The 19593-nt window shown below is 39.8% G+C and overlaps 1 protein-coding gene across 2 annotated transcripts in view; it reads right to left on the bottom strand.

Annotated features, from left to right (window-relative positions):
- The window catches only part of CDH6 (cadherin 6), a 130965-nt gene extending 124838 nt beyond the window's left edge, over positions 1 to 6127 (bottom strand). The window contains exon 1 of one of the 2 annotated variants that reach the window (XM_059694739.1): positions 5939 to 6127. Coding sequence is in view for 1 of the 2 variants with exons in the window: in XM_059694738.1 (XP_059550721.1) it covers positions 5691 to 5807 (117 nt within the window). In the remaining variant the exon portion in view is untranslated. Of the gene's footprint in view, positions 1 to 5690; positions 5814 to 5938 lie in introns of those variants that run through there. The other variant, XM_059694738.1, reaches the window with a different exon arrangement.
- Between the last annotated feature and the right edge of the window lie 13466 nt (positions 6128 to 19593).

Raw genomic sequence — 19593 nt, forward strand, 5'->3', positions numbered from 1 at the left:
GTGAATATGCCAGATGCCCTCAGAGGGTGCTGTGAGGTTGGGATGCCCCTTGTCAATGAAATGAATAGCTATCATTTTTAGCTACCTTTGTGAAGTGCCCCCTCCAATGTGAGGCTCTCTTTGAAGGCAAGAGAAGATAATTTATTCTCTTATGAAAGTACCATTATTATGCTGAAATGGCCCACACAATCCTGTTTACTACAAGTATAAACTCGAATGCACACTTGCAAATGGTTTACAAAAAAAGACTAACCTACAAACATTTCTGCATTTCTCTGATCAAAATAATTGAATAATTGCCATGCCCTCTGTTGCTCTGTATTTCTCAGAGTCACACTTTTGCTTCTAAGATACCACAAGTGTTAGTTAACAGCAAATTCATTAAGTGCTTGGCTCAAACAGAAAATCCCTGGAAATTTAAACTAAAAAAGAGCTAAAAAAGGATAAAAGTATAACATTTTCCTTTGACCTATTGAATAATTGTTACTATACAGAATGCACGTAAAATACTTAGAACAGTATGTGACATGTTTAAAAGCTCAGTAAAGGTTAACTTATTAGTGTGTACTTTGTAATTGTGAGCATTATTTTTTGGATATATAGAAAATTTGAGCCCACTGGTCACTTTTTTATTATCAGGTTTGGTGGGCTGTCTTGCTAGTTCAGTCTTTTATCATGATATACACATAGGATTCAAATAGGTGACATATTTGGTCTGTATCACTATTGTATACTTTGGGTTGTAGGCATCCAGAGGACCCATTGTATATCCATTTAGTTTGTAGGACAATAAAGGTAATGGAAGGAAGAGAGTTCATTTTCTTTGAAGCACTAAGAAAATCTCTTTCTTTGATTCTCATGAGAGTTCAGACCACTTTTTTAAAAAAAACACACTCCTCTAGTTATTTTATGATACATGGAGGATCATTTTCTTTAGATGGCCATTTTTTAAAGGTTAATTTTCAAATTTTCATTCTGTGGTAGAATGTTTATAAACATGTGGTAACATGTTTATGAACATGTTACTGATATAATTATGTTTCTAAAATTGTATTTAATGGTAGTAGTATTTATAAAGTAGAAAATGTAACCTGTACAAAAATGGCAGTTTTGATTCTACTTCTATTTCTATGTTTCCCTCATATGTAAAAATTCACTTTCTTATCTCTTTTCATTTTGCTCACCTGGACACCTCAATTTATTTTTTTCTTGCTGATTTCTATTCCTATGACTTATGAGGTCTCCTGTATATATTTTGGGTGATCTACCAATTTGGGAAATTGTAGAAAGAGAAAATCACAGTGCTCTCTCAAGTGATAACATATGAAGATCAATCATACTCTGCTCTGTGGTGGCTAGCTTTATATTCCTCGCCCCCATAACTTGTTCTCCTCTACAAGAGAGCACTCATATTGCAGGAGAAGCTTGGGACCCATGCTGCCCATTTATACTGCATGTCAAATTTAATAGTAACATTCTGGCTTTAATTAAATGCTTCCTCTTAGAAATCTCAACAAGTTGATCTAATTAATAGAGGAAATGAGCGCCCAACACTGATAGTGTAAAGATATTAAACAGATGAAACAAGGTAAAATAATTTCTAATAACCTGTGGGGAGGGAGGACATAGCACCCTCTGCATATGTGTCTACTCTACACTTATGGATGTGTGCTCAGAGCGTTCATCCTCCAGTAAGTTTTCTTTGTTGGAGGAGTTAAAATTTCCTGGATAGTTCAGTCTTGTTCAGAGTACTGGCTGTATCTGGTCCCCTCTGACCCAACCATTTTGGCTTAAAGGGCTTGTACTCCATTTTACTTTTGTAGTAAATGAAGGTGCACCACCTTTTCGAAGGGTTATTTGTACTTGTCCCCTCTTACCTTATCTTCTTACTTTGTGAATGATGAGGTTACAAAGACTCTATACATTTGGCTCTATAGTTAATTAGGGAGAACCTGAAGTTTCTCATATGACTGCTTTGAAAAAGGGAGCATTCCTAGGAATAGGAACTTTAAAAAATGTAGGCCAGTTAATCTTTATAAGTGGAAAGCTCAAACAAAAATATTACTGTTCAGATCCAGGAAAGTGCCTCAACCTCTCATCTGTCTTCAAAATGGAATAAAAATCCCAACGGAGGGGGAAAAAAGAAAATAAAAGAATTAAGAGGAAAAAAACCAACCCAAGCCCTATATTTTTATATTTCGTCTCTAATTCTGTTGGAACAGTGTGACAACTGGGTGCTCGGTGTGTGTTTTTTCTTTTGTTCAGCAATTTCCCTATTAGCATGATGTTCTTGAGGCTTTGTATTTAGAATCATTATTCGGAAAAAGAATTTAAACCAGAGAAGGTTTGATTTTCTACATTTTCACCTTTTTGTGAAGCAAATCAGATGAGCTCTGTAGACACTAGCTAGGCTGAAACACTATTAAAAATGCAATTCTGACTGAGGCACTGCTTGTTATTTTTATAAGTGAGACCCTAATTCTGATCGACCCCAAAGAATGGGCTGCCATGACTAAGCAAGCAGTAGAAGGCGACTGGCTTCTGCGGATGTTATCTCATTTGGAACACATTTCAAACTTTAGAACAGATTTTTAAATTGGGAGTTGAAACTTGCAGACTGTCAGCAGAAGGGGCTGATTCACTCCCATGGAACTATCTTACTTCAAGTTACAGAGTTTTTAAAGAAGTAGGTTGTGATACATCCAAGAGAGATATAAGAATCACCTTCCAAAATAAGGGTGACGTGTCTATCTACCACATCTTTTGGACTTCCAATGTATGCTTATTTGAATCAGGGCTTCTTTAAATTAGAAACCTCTAGCTTTGTCTAACTTGTGATTGTTCATGGATCTCTGAAAGGTTAATGAATTGTTTTTCTTAAAATATTTCTTTAGTGGTGGGGGTTCTTCATGTGCAACTTTATGAGTTACAGCTTTAGCACCATTATTATTATTGGGTAAATTTGAATGGAGGAAGGACAGTCTTGACAAGGTCAGGAAATTTTATATTGCTGGTGATGAATTCCTTGCTTTTATTTGGAATCATAGAAAAGTTACCAAAAATCTGGATACCCAAACAACTGTGCACATACTCTCGAATTCTTTAAATTAGAGGAACTACACAAAAGATGCCTATGATAATGATTTTTGACCTGGCTTGAGTGTCAAAATAGCATCTAGAGAATATGATCTTGTCTATGAAGAAAAAACCGTTACATGCTTATTATCGTAGGTAACAAAATTAATGATGCAGCTGAACTACAGAGAGATGCATGGAGTGACCCATCAGATGTCCCTTCCAACTAAAAAAAGTTTCTGTCATTCAAGAGTAAGTTGCCTTAGGAAGTTGGCATTCGTGACTGCAAAGCAAGTACGGGCCAGAAGAGGGGACCACACGTTTCAGTTTCACTTCCTTAGGAAGATACATAGTTTTATTCAGAATATCTGTCATATTTGATCTTTTAAAAAAGTCCTTCTATGGGACAATCACTCAATTAGCTCTAAATAGATAATCAGAACTTGTTTTAACTTATGATGCATTTGCAATAAGAAAGTAGCTTAAAAAAAAAAAAGAAAGAATAAGTGTCTTTTGATACCCTGGAACTGTAGTAGTGCTTTCTAGAAATTTTAGCAGTTTCAAGTATCTCAGAGTGATATTTTGCAAGATAGGTTTTTTATTTTTATTTTCATAAGTAGGAAGAGTGCCTCAGAGCAAGTTTTTACTTGCAAAGCTGATGGAAGTGGTGGGTGGAGGAGGTGAAGTACATGTTTTCTGATCGTAGGCAACTTGGTAGAAAATGATTTTGCTTCTATATATTATCTTTGTAGAGTTAGCATTAAGAAATGTAATTGCAATAAATTGATGTAAAAGCCAGAGAGTAAAGGGACTGAAAGTCCCTGTAGAGACACCAGTCTGTCACTTGCTTATAATGGCAGCGGAAGATAATTGTAGACAACTACAGTATAACTAAACCATTCCCATTTTCCTTCAAAAATGTGCTGCTGCTTCTCATGTGTTTTTTTTTCTGAAGAAATTGGTTACTTCCTCTGCTTCAAAAGTATGCCCTGAACCAGCAAAATAGGTAGAAAAAGATCTGCCTTTTGTTTTCCCCCCAATGCCTGCTTAATTAGAACACACCAAAGAGCAAAAGTGGGTGAGATACAATCCTGTGTGATTGTATTTCCCAATAAATTGTGGGGTTTCTTTTAAGTTTGGGAGCTCTGCATGGAAAATCTGGCCTCTGGCATAAACTTTGCCCTCCTCCTTAGAACACAATGAAGACATCTGCTGGGTCATATCCCCTTCCTTCACACAACTTGCTTTCCGGCTCTCCAAAAGAGCAAACACAGAGCCATGCAAGTGCCATTACACAAAGGGTGATCTCAAGCTAACCTGGAAGAGATTTATTTTCCCCGAAGTAGAATCCAAAGGGTTTTCCTTTTCAGGTAAAGGCGTCAGCAAGAAAGGAAATCAGCAATCCTTGCCCACCGTTTGTATAAGCATGTTTGTTATTCATTCTCAGAAGAGTTGTGCATTGACTAGGTAGGTCCTTTTCCAGCACAGGGAGGAGTTGGCACCTCCTGGACAATGAACATTCGGAAAGCGCATATTTTGCATGTGCATCCCTCCAGAGCAGCCATGCAGAGCAGTATTCTAGAGGGCAAGACCTCTTCTTTCCCACTTACGTGCTTCAGGAAGTGAAAGTGAAGATTGGACAAGTCATGGGCCCAATACACCTCTTTAGTGTGAATATCATAATTAACATGTCTTTACAAAAAAAAAAAAAAGAGAGAGAGAAATGTGTGTCTATTCCAGACGATTAAACTTCTAGGTTCTCCACTGTTCTCGGTAGTTAACTCAGGTGAGCAGCCCCGTGTGCTCGCAGAGACCTGCATATAACTCCCCATAAAATATGGATTTTATTGCAGCAGTGACAACACTTCTCAGCACCACGCTGACCTCTCCAGCATCTCCCATCTTAAAATCTCCTGCAACTCGTGGCAGAAGAATAACTACAGAAGTGATCCCAGCTCTGCGACTGCTGCAGTGCACATTGCAACGGCCCCTGTGATTAAATTCCCGGGTCAACAAGCAAAGCACGCCGAGGCTCCGCTCTCCTGCCTCGGAGACCCAACCCCGGGCGCACCCCGTCTGCTCTCCACCCAGTCCGGCAGGCGGTCCACCCCCCGCTTTGTGCCTCGCCAGCCAGAGAGCACGGGCAGGCGAGCTGCGTTAACGCATGACTTCTCCCTGGACAGTGTGCTCCATTTTCGGAGTCCAGTGTCGGACTTTTCTTGCCATCTGAGCATTTCTGTCCGAGCGAGCAAGCAAGCTAACAGTTTTCTTGAGCCCCGTCTCTGGGCCAGATCATCTCTTTAGCTTAAGTTTTCCTTATTGGGAGCAGCCAAGAGTTCTCAAGCCACCCGATGTTCTGCGTTTCTCCAAAGCCTGGGAACGTAACTCAGCCAAAGCAGCCCCTGCACAGACCCTGGTGATGCGGCAGGTGGAAATAAATCAAGCCCCAAACGGCCCTGCGGGTCCTGCACGCACCAGCGCCCTTGGTAATTGACCAGCCAACTTTGCAAATGCCGGCGCTGCCCTGGAAGCCTCTGCCCGGGAGAGAAGGGCAGCGGGCTCTTCCGGCGCCCCGTTACCTCGCCCCCCTCCAGCCCCGAGCGGATCCGTCTTACCAGGAGGCGGGGGAGCAGCGCCCAGGCTCCCCGGGAAGCGGCGCTGGTCCTGGGCAGCAGCGGCAGCGCCCGCTGGACCCGCGTGCCCACCCCTACCCGGGCTGGCAGGCTGAGCATCCCTCCCAACTCCGGGCGCGCAGCTCCCACCGAGAGGGCTCTTTCTGATTGGCTTCCATCAAAGCGATAGAATTAAGGCACCGAAAAGGCATGCACGGCCGCCACCCGCGGCCACCGGAGATCGAACCCACCTCTGCTCGCCTTCCGGCGCCCGGAGACCCCGCGACCCGCCCAGGCTGCTCGCGCCGCCGCCGCGCTCCCCACTCTGCGGTTCTCGCTGCCGTGGCTGGAACTGCAGCTCGCGGGATGGGAAGGTTACGGCTCGGCTCGGGAGAGCTGGCTCTTGTGGGCACACACTGATTTGCAAGTGAATGAAGTGGGAGGGAGCAAAGAGAGGAGGACTTTGTTAGCGAGGCCCAGCGCCTGCCCCCACCCGCCCCCTCCCCTTGACAGAATGACTCCCTGTGTCTGAAGTCCTGAGCAATTCGCTCCCTTAACACTCCGGCAGCCCAGGCTTTCCTTTCTTTTCCTTTCTTTCTTTCTTCTTCTTCTTTTTATTCTTTGCGGGGGGGGGGGGGGGCGGGTTAAGACATACTCAGAACTTAGGTGACTCTGCCTGCTCCCTCCTTTATACTATCGGAAGGCAGGCACCCTGTGCTCACAGCAGCGAGTCTGCTGTTCTTATTTTACCGAGCGAGAGTGAGCAATTACAATTCCCAGGGACACAGTGCCTCCTCCGCTATCAGTGGGCCAGCTTCGTGTTACCGCCCGCAGAACGTGCACACATACAAAACCAGCCCGTCTCCCGAGAGAAGGGCACGGATGGCTTTTCTTGACAACACACACAGGCGCCCCCCAGACGCAAGCGGACATAGTTCGGAGGAGGCTTTCCTTCTCTCCTGCCAGGTTTCTACATAGTCCTCTGATCTCCATGACTCTTCCCGAGCGAGTAACCCCGGGGTGCTGCAGCACGAAGCCATGCTTCCCTGGGTTTGCAGAAACACGTGAAAGGCAAACCCTTCAGGCTCACCATGACTTAGGGCTGATTCCATCTTTCTAAGTGAGTTAATAATACAAGGCTACCCAGGACTTGTAGAAGAGGGCTGTGTAATGATATTCAAGGTCTGTTGAACTGGTTTAGGAGCTTTCAGGAAAGTTCCTGCAGTAGGATGACCTCCAGATTAAACTCTTTGGGGCACATCGTTTGAATAGCTATATTTATAGTCCTCCCCCAAAGTAATTTCTAATATTGGGGAGCCCAGCTGCCAAAAATCTTAATCATGTCAAAGTATTATTAAATGCGAGTAATGGTTTTCCGAATAGGAGATGTAGACATGATGGAGCCAGGCACTGTTGGATTAGGAAAATTAAATCTAATTACCACAGTGATCGCACCGGGGTCAGCAGCCTCCCAAACCAGCTGTTCGTGTGTCTCTAAGTTCACGGGGAGATTTCCGGCGCATGGTGCTCTAAAACAAAAATCCGGGCTCCTTTGGCCTCGGAGTAGTTAAATTGGTTGGAGGTTGGTCTCTTTCCCAGCTGAGCTTTTACTAGAAAATCTTTTGTTTCTCCAATAGAAGTCCAGGCATTTAAATAAAGCCCAAATCAAAGTCTTTCCTCTAGGCAGTCAGTGCTTCAAAGAAGTGTGCATGGAATGGCTTAGCACAGATGTTCCACACATGCAAGATAGAAAGACTTTGAGTTTCTTTCTTGAAAAGATCTTCCCCTAACGAAGAATTGCCACCAAAAAGAGGCTGATCACTTGTTCATGCAGCTCTTTAAACTCTTGTGGAGACAGAATAGGCAGAAGAAAGCTGCTTTTCATCCATAGCCCATTCCTCAGATTATGAATTTCTTATACACTTAATTGGGAAAACTAGCTCCTTAACTTTGTATAATCCTTTACTACTTACAGAGTACTTTCATAGACTGTTTTATTTGAGTCATCTTTCAACAAGTGCTGTGCTTTCCCCCCATTAAGACAGAGCACGCATATTGATGAGATGGCATAGGTTAAGTAACATGTGCAACACAAGAAACCTGGTAAACAGAAGATGCAGAAGTATGATTCGTAAACTGTGTATAGGTGTGTGTAGATATAATTATAAGTATGCCAATTAAATGTCACATTTTAGGATTACCTTTACAGAAAGATATGCAAGATTGACTGATTTTTATGGTAAAAGTGGGATAATGGTAAAGTTGATATTCTACCCATTGAACCAGTTAATATCTCACAAAGGAAATCTCTAATTGTTTGCAATATACTATTCTTCAAACCCCATTAAGTCACATATCAGAGGTGATTAAAACAACGACTTTTCCTTTAAGAGTGGATAAACAAACAATTTGCTTCTGGACAGTTCAAGTGGCAGCATTAAATTGCATAAAGGATAGCACTTAAAGTATCGTCTTTCTTAAACATTTTACTTTTTTTAAGGATAGCACTTTCATACTAAAAAACATGTTTTGTGTGATTTTCGAGGATTTCTAGATACATTTACCACAACAATCATTAGTTTTTATTTACATGATTGATGTAAATATCCAATTATTTTATTCTCATTTTAGAGATAAAGAACTACTGAGCATTGACTAAGGTTAAATGATTGCCTGGCATCACATAAGTACTGTTCCAGTTCATTCTTTGGCACACCAAAACATGCCGGCAAGTAACAGAAGCTAATCAGAAATAGTTAAGCAAATAAGGGGGTCCTTGCTATCATCATGTAGTGTCCTCTCACGAACCTGGAGGGAATTCTGCAGGGCCTCCGGAAGGCCTGGGAGCAGACACCCAGACTCCACTCTAGCTGTAGTGCTACTTTCTTCTCTTGACTGGGCTTTTGCTCCTGTTTTGTCTGCCTCCTCTGTCCTTCAGTCCACAGGGCAGAAGAGCACCACCCACAGTTCAGAGCTTACCTGTGGCCAAAGGAGGGAGTTTCTCTTTCTGCTACATTGCCAATTTCTTGGAAAGTAGCTCTGCTTGGTCAGGTGTTCCTCTGGACTGGTTGGCTAGGGCTGGGGCTGGGGCTGGGGCTGGGGCAGGAGGAGGCAACAAGGTAACCTACAGGCTGGCTCCCCTAGGACCAAAATGAGGGGCTGCAGCTAGTGAGTGTCCTTGTGACCTAAGAAGACATTTCAAAGGATGCCATTCTCCATATCCTCTTGTTTTGTTTAGTAATTGGGTAGCATCTCACCAGTTTTTAGGCTACTTCACTATTTTATATACTTCAGTAAAACATACTTGTATTTTTCTCCTTTTACAGCTTACAAAGTTTCAATGTTAAAAAAACACTTCTTCAAAGACCATTATTAAGGATATTAATTTTGATGAGGGCTTTCTCAATTTCCACTAAATCTCTCTTCAGATGATTAAGAGGCTATCTTATTCTTGTAATGGGGATGCATATAAATAAATAATTGCAAGTTCTCTGACTTTCTTTTCCATAATACACATCTGTATGCAATGATGATCTGATAAAAAAACATTTTCATGATCATCAACTAGTATTCCTGATTAGAAGAAGAAAAAAAGTTCACTTTCAAAACCACATGCCTAATTACGAATCTTGGCATGGATGGTTTTGATTCAGCCAGTCCAAATCTTCTACCTAAAATTTACCCTAAATGTGTTGCTGCCGGTGAAAGCACAGACATTACAATGCTTATTACTTAATCATCATGCATATGCACAAGTGGACAGATTTCACTGAGAAATCCATGTCTGTTCCCCACCTCTGTCCTGTGTGTGTGTGTGTGTGTGTTTAAGGCGGGAAAGAGGTTTGAGCACACACGCAGTGTTTAAGGGGGAAAGAGGTTTAAACACTCTGGATATTATTGAACTGAAACAAAGGAGACAGGAAACCTCGATGGAATTCCCCTTTTGTGAGTGCCATAGACATCTCAATACAAGCTAAAATAAATTCACACAAACTTCATGTACTCATCCAGGTTTTCTAATCTTGGGAGAGTTCCCAATATGGTATTTAAAAATGGGTTGGATCCCAGGATGCATTAAGACATTTCTCTCCTGATCTTTCTATTTGACTCATCACTATAGGTAGATTACAATAGCCAGGAGAGTTCCAAATGACAGAAATGCACAGCAGCAAAATGTTATTGCCCTACACAGGACATTTCAGTACTCTGGGCATTTCAGGGTAGGTGGGGAAGACTTCATTTTTTTACTGAATTCTTTTCACATTTTATTCACTGCTTTGTGATGGAATCTAAATTTGCTTGCTCAGATGTGTATAACTCATGTATGGTGGGCTGCACTATGCCGCTGAAGAGGCATGTCCTTGTTTAGAAGAAACAGCTCATTGGAGGATATGAAATATGTCAATATATTCTTTGAAATAACTGGCCTATATTTAAACCACAATAAATGGAAATAGACCAGAATGAACAGAAAATTCTACACTTGCATCCAGAGGGAAACATTGATCTGTTTTGGTCATCATTTTGTCTCCTGGTGCTCAAAAAAGTGCTTGGTACTTATTTGTATACATAAATAGAGATTCAGACAACCTATAAATGGATTCAGTAGACAGAAATTGGAGATGGTTCATAGATGTAAGATCCTGCTTATGAACTGAAATCAATAAAACTGGAAAAGGGAAGGTTCAAGTTGGCCATGAACACTCTTCAAATACTTGAGGAACTGCCTATGGAAGAAAATTAGACTGGCTTTTAATGTGATAGAAGCTTCAGTTAGTATCAGCTGGTGAAGCTACTGGATTATTACATTTCTTTGATTCTGAGGTACCCATATTTTCATATTTTAACGTCTCTGAAATTTTGATGCCTCTTACATTTGACATGATGAGAAAGCACCATGCCATGTTATAATGGGCAGTGCCTCTTCTTAGTGACACAAACTAATGGTAGTAAGTGAACTTACTACCATTGACTTCTTAGATCTGATTACGTGCAGATGGTAGATTTCATCTCACCATATGGAAGAATTTTCAAGCTATTAGTGCTGTTCAAGATGAAAGGTACTGTCAGCTTTAGGATAGAGAAGGCTTCCATCCCTGAAGTCATTCTACCACAGACTGACAAACAGTTATAAAATAAATGAACTCAAGCATAGGATTTGGGATTGAATGATCTTTCACATCTTTGGCGTACTTGAGATTCTTGAATTTTGATCCAACCTTATTATTTTAGTAGATGAGGAAAAAAGGATCACACAGGTTGAATGCTTTGCTAAAGTCACACATCTCATCAGAGGCCAAAACTGGACTATTCATATCTCTTATTTCCCAATCTGAAGCCCCTTTCATTTACTATTTATCCTTGTTTTCTCTGAGACTCACAGAAAATGGGTAGATAATAATATTTTGAAAAGAGCAATAGCTAATATTTATTAACTGTATACAATGTTCTTTACATGTATCATTACATTTAATCCATCTGACAGCTGATGTGCTAGGTATTATTACCAGATGAGGAAACTGAGCAATTGGAGGTACAGTAATTTTTTCTAGGTTACACATTACTATGAGTGAGAGCTTAGTCAGGGGTGGGCACTGTCTGGCCCTCGGGCCATATAAAGCCCACGAAGTCATTCAGCCTGGCCCTGCCAAGGCATTAGGGGTGAGTTAATTAAGTGTTCGACCAAATTCAGCAGGCTAATTTTTAAGTTGATAATTTTGTATGGCCCATGAATGACAGTATAAATATACAAATGGCCCTTGGCAGCAAAAAGGTTCCCCATTCCTAGGCTTAGATTCAAGCACACACTTGGAAGCGAGTTCCTGTACTCTTAACCACTACATAGGGGCTTACAGATTCACAGAATTTATTGGGGAATCTATATGTGGTGATGTGAAAATCGAAACCTGCCGTAGTCCAAAATGTCTGACTTTAAGATAAATGTGCTTTGGGTGTTACATTAGTATCTTCTTTATCATTTGCCTCAAGGTACCTGGAGAACAGTTCCAGCTCTCTCCCGCATTTGTGTCCAAACAAAACCGTATGTGCTTTTGTTAAATTTTGGGGTCAGCAGAAAGCTTACTGAAAAACCAAGTAATTTACCTCTCAAATCAAGAAAATTTAGTTTTATTCCCTGCCATTTTAGTACCCAACCCAGGCCGATTTCCACTCTTTCCCTCTCTGTAGGTACTCAAAGTTAAGAAAACCCTTATTTCCTGACCTCTATTTCTGATTCATTGTGGGCCCTTGGCCAACTGTAAAGACACTTCTAACTGGTCTTTTTGAGGAGAGTTATCTTTGTGAACTTAACAACCCTCAGGGACAGTCTTATTCCTCAAAGAGGAATCCTTCATAGGGGACACAGCAGAATTCTTGGTCAAAGTTGAAGTCTTCCCTTTGCCCCTGGGACTATATTTATTATCTCTCTCAGCAGAAAAAAAAACTGCAAAATAGAAGCTGCTGAATGTTAATTGATAATAAAATTGTTAAAAGTACTTTAGTTAAGTACATTTTGGAGATAATTTTCCAGACATCATAATATTTAAAATATAAAAAACTATTTTTATACACTTGTGGTTTATTGAAAAATTGTGTAATCTTGACTACCCCTTACCCCTTGGCCTTAGTTTGTTCATCTGTAAAATGAAGGTGTTGAAATAGTTTTCTACTACAGTAGTTATTCTGGTCTTTTCTTTACATCGCTATTTTGTTTATGGCCACTAGGGGGCAGAGGCAAGGCCTTTCTTTACATTTCTAATTTGGAATATGGTCTTAAAGAACAGCCACAGGTTATGCTTATATGCATGCGTACAAGTCCTTTGGTTGATCTCTTACCTCCCCTGCCCCCAAACCTCCCCAGCCTTCCTACTGTCATTTGACAGTCTGTTCGATGCTTCTCTGCCTCTGTATCTATTTTTGTTCATCAGTTTATAATGTTCTTTATTATCCATAAATGAGTGACATCATGTGGTATTTTTCTTTCACTGACTAGCTTATTTCACTTAGCATAATGCTCTCCAGTTCCATCCATGCTGTTGAAAATGAGTAAGAATTAAATTAAACATTAAACCTTAAAAAAAAAAAGAAAAGGAAAAAAAGAACAGCCACAGGGATAACCCATTTTTCTTGAGATATTGAATATTTTAAATGCTTTTTTATTAATTAGTATTAAACTATGTTGTGAACTTTTACTTCTTTGTAAAACTTGAGAATTTGAGGAAAATGATTATTACTATTTCTATGACCACTGAAGTCTTTATAAGTATAATTATGTACCTCCATGAACATTACCATGTAGAATTCACTAAGCTCATTAAAAATCACAGATACAAGACTTTTTGAAAAGTATTACAAGCCATGATATTTTAAGAATGCAGATAAATACATTTAAAGGATATGTTGAAAATTTTCAGTGATTGTCAAGGTTGATAATAATTTGCTAATATTTTCAGAAACTAGAGTGAAACTAGAGCAACACAATAAGAAATTTCTAATTGCAAAGTTGAAAGGGAACTCACTGTTTTATAACTGAAAAGGGTCCATAATACATACTGATCGAGAAACTAACATTTATTGAACACATACTATGTATTGGGCAATGTGTTAAAAACTTTGTTTACATTTTTTTGATTCTCTCAACAACTCTGTGAAGAGTTGCTCTGTCATGCCCACGAGTGAATGGAGATTTAGAGACTTTCATTATCCGGCCTGTCACTCTGCTGGCCTGTAGCAGAGTGGAGCTTTGAACCCAGGCACTCACATTCACCAGAGCGGCACGTGTCCACACTGGTGATAGCCTGGGTTACATAGCCCTTCTAGATTATAAAGTGCTTTGTGTTTACTACTATTTTGTGTGCTTACTACAATTCTCTTCAGTAGAGGATGCGCATATTATTAGCCTTTGTGTTTTCAGGGCAGGCAAACTCAGAAAGGTTGAATCCTGAGCAAGAATCTGCAGTTTGACTTGAACAGAATGCACTTAGAAACAAGAGTTTATCTTCAACAATTAGAACTAGAAGATTTCTAATGCCTGAAATGAGCTGTTGGTTTTTAAATGCTTATAGTTATAGCCTAGTTGCTTCTAACTTAAAAATCAGGCTGTAAAATTCTCAGAAAGCTTGAAACTCCTCATTTTTGAACATTAACAATCATACCATTTATCACATGCCTATAATGTGCTGGGTATTACAGTGGGTGCTTTATTATGGCCTTGTTTGATTCCTCACAACAACTTTCCAAGGTCAATATTAATCTCATATTACAGATGAGGAACATGTACCACAAAGAGATTAAGTAATTTATCTGAGGTCACACAGCCAGCAAATGGTTGGATATGAACCCAAATCTTAAGTATGACTTGAACTCAATATACTTAATGAGGTTCAAGGTATCAGATTTGTTTGAAATGGTTGTGATGACACTTTCTATTCTTAGATATAGATATGACCCAAGCTGGTGAGACAGGAAGCCTTTGGCTTTATGTGGATATGAAGATGTATATGCTATAGAAGAGGTTTCTGCTTGTCTGTTTATTTTGAAAAAATAAGATCATTTTGTGAAGAATAAGGCAGGTCATATAATAAGTTTGGGCATTTGTCCTGCAGTGATTGGTCCTAAGCAGCGAACATGGGGGTTGAAATGCAAGCACTGTCTGCTGATAATAATACCCAGTTATTCTATTAATGTTTTGCCCCGCCCCCAGATATTAAGTATTAAAAGTATTTAGATTTAATACTTAATATCTTTGTTTAGAGTGAAAGGAGAAGGAAGCACAAAGCTCGCCTCTCCTTAGACCCCTCAGCCTCTTTGAGATGCCACTGGAAAAGGAGGGGGGGGGGTGTCTGATACAATTATATTGCAGTTCACAAATAAACCGATGGTCCTTCTTCAGAGGGTTTCTCACTTTAAATAACTGATGATACACATAAAATTAGACTAAGACATAGTATAATGTTACATATTCCTGTACAGATATATATTTGGTATATTTTATCTGTGATAGTTTGTCCCTGAGGGTGTTGGGTAAGTGCATGAAAATTATATTGTGTGCTTAAAGATGGTCGTTTCACTTGTTATTTTTATTTGTGCATTTATTTACAAATGTATCCAGTCTTCATTGACGTTTTATCAAAACTTACTTGCAACAACATTTTTGCACCCAAAATGAATATATTCTTGAGGTGTGACTTCTCTCATGCACGTGTGTAGTCAGACCCTCACCCCCATCGCACTTCACTCCCCTGCTTCTGCACTCAAGACTTGTCACGGAGTGAGGCAAAACTATTAGGGAACTTGAATTTTCTGTGCAGGTACTGCAAGACTGCATTTAACTGTGACATTCTAGTTTGACCTCTTCATTACTTCCTGTCTCTTCCTTCTTTTCCCACCCTTGGCTTGGAGCATCGAGGCTACCCCCAAAAGAAAATGATTATGTGATTATGATCCCAGGAGAAAGTAGTTGCGGCGAGTCTTCTAAATCATTTTTGGGCACATCTCTTATTCCACTGGCATTCATATGGCCCCTGATTACAAACATGCAGAGTTCTTGAAGATTGATTAAACATTAAAAACACAGCAGCCTTTTGCATTTCTAAATGAAAATCATTAGAACAGGCTATTAAAAATGGCAAGAGAGTACATAGCCTATGGGATGAAACATTTAAGCTCATATTTTTCTGGTGCAAGTTTTTATGGTGGAAACCGTGTGCGAAATATTACTCAGTTTACACGTCCTTTGAAACCCTCTGCATGTTGCTGTCTCTGAGGCGTTTTACTAAAAAGTTACAGTGGCTTCAGTGAGATTTTGTGATAAGCTGAACTCCTCACAGCTTGATCCGTCCCTGACTTTGTAGTGGAAACCACTGTTGTTGAGTGGAACACAGGTCGCTAGTTGCTCTGCTGGACCTGGCATTCGACCCAAATGCCTCCTGTTTATTTCTAGCTGCCTGGTGGCTCCATTTGATTGCTCTTCTGATGCATGCCTCTGAATATAGACAGAGGTGGGATAGTATTTTGGGGTTCAATATCTAAAAGCACAGCTTAATGATCCGGACCTTCCCAGAGAGCAGATTTCCTGGTTTGTGGTTCGCCCTCTTGGAGTTGAGACTGATGCAAAGATGTTGCTGGGTTTTACAGGCTGGCCTCTTGGGATGTGGCAGCTTGCCATGATGCCATCAGTTTAGACTAATGATTGCACAGAATTCTCATGAAGCAGATGGCTACTCACCACAATATTAATATTATTTTGCTTTGTACATTTAGGGGAAAAAGTCATTTCCACAGTTGCAAAGGAAAACCTTGCTTAGATTTTATAAAGAATGATCTGCAACAGAAATAACATGCTGTCAAGACCTGTTTTATATGCTTTCATTATCAGTGACAAATTGTGATATTAATTCTATAGCAAATTTGTGCTTGGGATTTTAGCATCATGCTCAGCCATTTCCTTCCCCTGCATAGCTCACTGTAGAATAAAATGCTATGAATTTTACCTTGGAGGGATCAACAGCTGGATTTAAATGTCATCCTGTAATTTGCTTAGAGATACTATTGTTTATAAATTTGAAGAGTGGATATTTTTTGACAGGATTCAGAAGGAAGTGGACGTTGGCTGTAATAGCTTAGATAATCCAGGTAGCAGAGACATGTCTGCCTGGATTCCCCTCATAATGTAGCCAAAACAAAAGAAGTGTATTTTGTTGGAACCAGTCAGGTAATTACTCCTGTGCTGTTTTGTTTTGCTGATGACATTCTGGTTGTGTGTGTTGGGAGAGATGATGGTGACAGGCCAGTTCATGCTGATGGAATGGCTGTCCTGTGATCTGTGTAATTCAGCACGGAGTGCCAATCATCATTTTATTGTGATCAGTGTTCTAGACTTCTGTAATGCTATTTTCAGGATAACTCACAAAGGTAACTCAGGAATGACTACTATTAGGGCACTAGGGAATTTAACATGACTTTGCCTCAAGCATAAGAATTTTAAAATTGGGGACACGAGAGTGAAATGGAACACTTGGCAGCAGTGTGTACTTCCTGTTCATTTCTCAGTCTCGACGCCCAGCGTAGGCAGACATGGGGTCATTGTGTGTAGCTTTTTTTTTAAATAGACCAGATGTTTGGAAATGGTTTTTCACTTGCTTGGTTTTTAGATTTTTTAAATTCCTGTGAAGTCTTAAAACATAATGTATAAATAAAAGAAAAAAACACCCTCAACTAATTTTTGTATCTAGTAAACTAATAAAAGAGACATAAAATCATCAAAAAATAGGAAACGGCTCATGAATAAGAATAGAAGAAAATCCTATCTTTGCACAGAAAGGGTTGGAAGGAAGACTGAGTAAGGGACAGTAGTCTTATTCTACTAAGGTCTATTTTGAACTGTTAGTAATTCATTTCCAAATCCAAAATAAGAAAAGTAAAGTCCTATTCAGTATCCAAATGAGTGTTCCTTAACAAACCATCCTTAATTATATTCGACATCTAGTTTTTGACCACTTAGCAGTTTTTCAGCAATAAATTAGAAGGACAGGAGGTGACATGGTGTTAGATGGAAGTTTAATGACAGTGGAAGTGACAGCTGCCCTTGTGTGAAAAGAGAACAACAATCACCACAAAAAAGCAGATATTGAGGGTTATTATAGCAGAAACACAATGATGAATTCTTGCAAAGGTGACTCTGAAGTTTAAGAAAAGTTAAATTATAGTCACTTTTCCTTAGAAAGCTAGTAATGACTTCTTTAAGAAGCTGATGAATGAGTTAATGGTGAAGTTTAGCGTATGAATAAGTGTGCTTCAATAATTTGTAAAATTCATTTATGTGGAATAGTAGATTTCCAATGATGCAGTTCATTAGGTGTCTTTGTATTTGAGTTGGGTCATATTAAATCAAACACTCTATCTCTCCCTGGGTAGTGATACAAGGAATACTGGTGTGGGTCAAATATCTGAAATTATTCACTTGGAGATTCATTCCTTTAGGCCTTGAAGTCATTTTCATTTTCACAGTCCTCCTGTTAAAATTAAAATGCCTATAGGGAAAGAGACTGTACCTTGGTAATACATGGGTATTACATTATTGGACTACTCTGGCAGTTAAATACTATGAGGATTTTATGCAGGATGAGTACTTATTCATTTCTTGAGCTAAAACTATCTTGGATACCGAGGAAAAGATTTTGGAGGTAAACTCAGCTTCTTTCAGTGCTATAGGACAGTTGTGCAACTTTCATTTTCACCTTCCCACGGAATAGAAATCTTTCAAGCTTGATGCACTGGAAACTTGGTGCTAGCTCTAGCTGATAAATTGATCAGTCACTCTTTTGGACTAAATGACAAGCTTGCTGATACTACAATTGCAAAATAAACCTTTCAATTAAAGGACACTTGATATGCAAGGAGAACTAAAAAATGATTGACAATGTTGCATACAATTGCTAGAGAAATAAGAAATATATGCAGTTCCAGCTAATATATACTGACACGGACAACTATGCTTCTGGTTAGTAATAACAAGAGAGAAGAAGAGATGGAGACTGCAGAAGGCATGAAAGAGATGCTGTGGCTGGTGTGGAAATCAGGTGAACTCTTGGCCACATGGCCCGCCTTGTTTAGAGAAAGCACCGATGATAGGCTCTACCAACCCCAGTTCCATGTAGAAAAACATTCTGTAGGAGGATTGCTCAGTTTTAGGGTAACCATCCACTCTAGTTTACTTGGAATAGTCCCAGGGTATGCATGTTGTACTGGTGTAATTATTATTAGTGCCTTATTTTACTGGCAGATGTGCTTTGACTTGAGCAATAAATTACTGTGTGGCTACTCCACTTAATTTTGAGTAAAACAGAAGAGAAAAATATGGAGCCAATTTTGGAACTGGTCATTCACAGATAACCTCTCTCACAACCTCTTATTTCCTTACAAGGGAAATAATGAAAACATACCTGACAGTCATAAGTCTAGTTTCCTACCTAGTAAAGAAATGACATCAAACCCTATAGCAACTTCAACCTTTCCCCTTTACTGCCTTTATGTTCTATGGAGCCACCTATGTTCACTATGGAATTGATAATATCTAGGAATTGATAATTGAAAGATGAGTATTCTGGATGAGAACTGTGGAAATAAACAATGCTGGGCTTCTATGTTTATATCTGACAGTGTATCAGCCAGAAATAGGAGGGGAAAAGTGAAGTCCAGAGAAATGTTAATATTCCCTGCTGCATCTGGCCTGAGCACTGTTCCTCCTTGGCATCCCACCCCCACTTCTAGCTGGCGAGGTTGTTGAAATGAATTTATCATCCTTTGGTAGTCATTGACACTGACAGCAGTGGACAGTAAATTTTTCACACTCTTCATGAATGGGTCTGGAAAGCAGTTTTAGAAATTTTCAAAGTGATTTTTGGGGGCAATATTCATTATATCAGGGACATATCCTTGCAAACATGAAGAACAGAAGAGCTAACTCTCAGCAATCACACATAGTTGCTTTTAAGGTGTTTCTGGTTTTAAAAATCCTACTTACTAACTTTATATTCACTCTTTTTTTTTTAAATTAAATCTTTATTGTTCAGATTATTACATTTGTTCCTCTTTCCCCCCCCCCCCCATAACTCCCCTCCTCCCAGTTCCCGCCCCACCCTCCGCCCTCATTCCCACCCACTGTCCTCATCCATAGGTGCACGATTTTTGTCCAATCTCTTCCCGAATCTCCCACACCCTTCCCCCCCCCCCCCAAGAATAGTCAGTCCATTCCCTTTCTATGTCCCTGATTCTATTATAATCACCAGTTCATTCTGTTCATCAGATTATTTATTCACTTGATTCTTAGATTCACTTGTTGATAGATGCATATTTGTTGTTCATAATTTGTATCTTTACCTTTTTCTTCCTCTTCCTCTTCTTAAAG

This window comes from Myotis daubentonii, chromosome 4 (genome assembly GCF_963259705.1).
Source record: "Myotis daubentonii chromosome 4, mMyoDau2.1, whole genome shotgun sequence".
NCBI classification, from domain to species: domain Eukaryota; kingdom Metazoa; phylum Chordata; class Mammalia; order Chiroptera; family Vespertilionidae; genus Myotis; species Myotis daubentonii.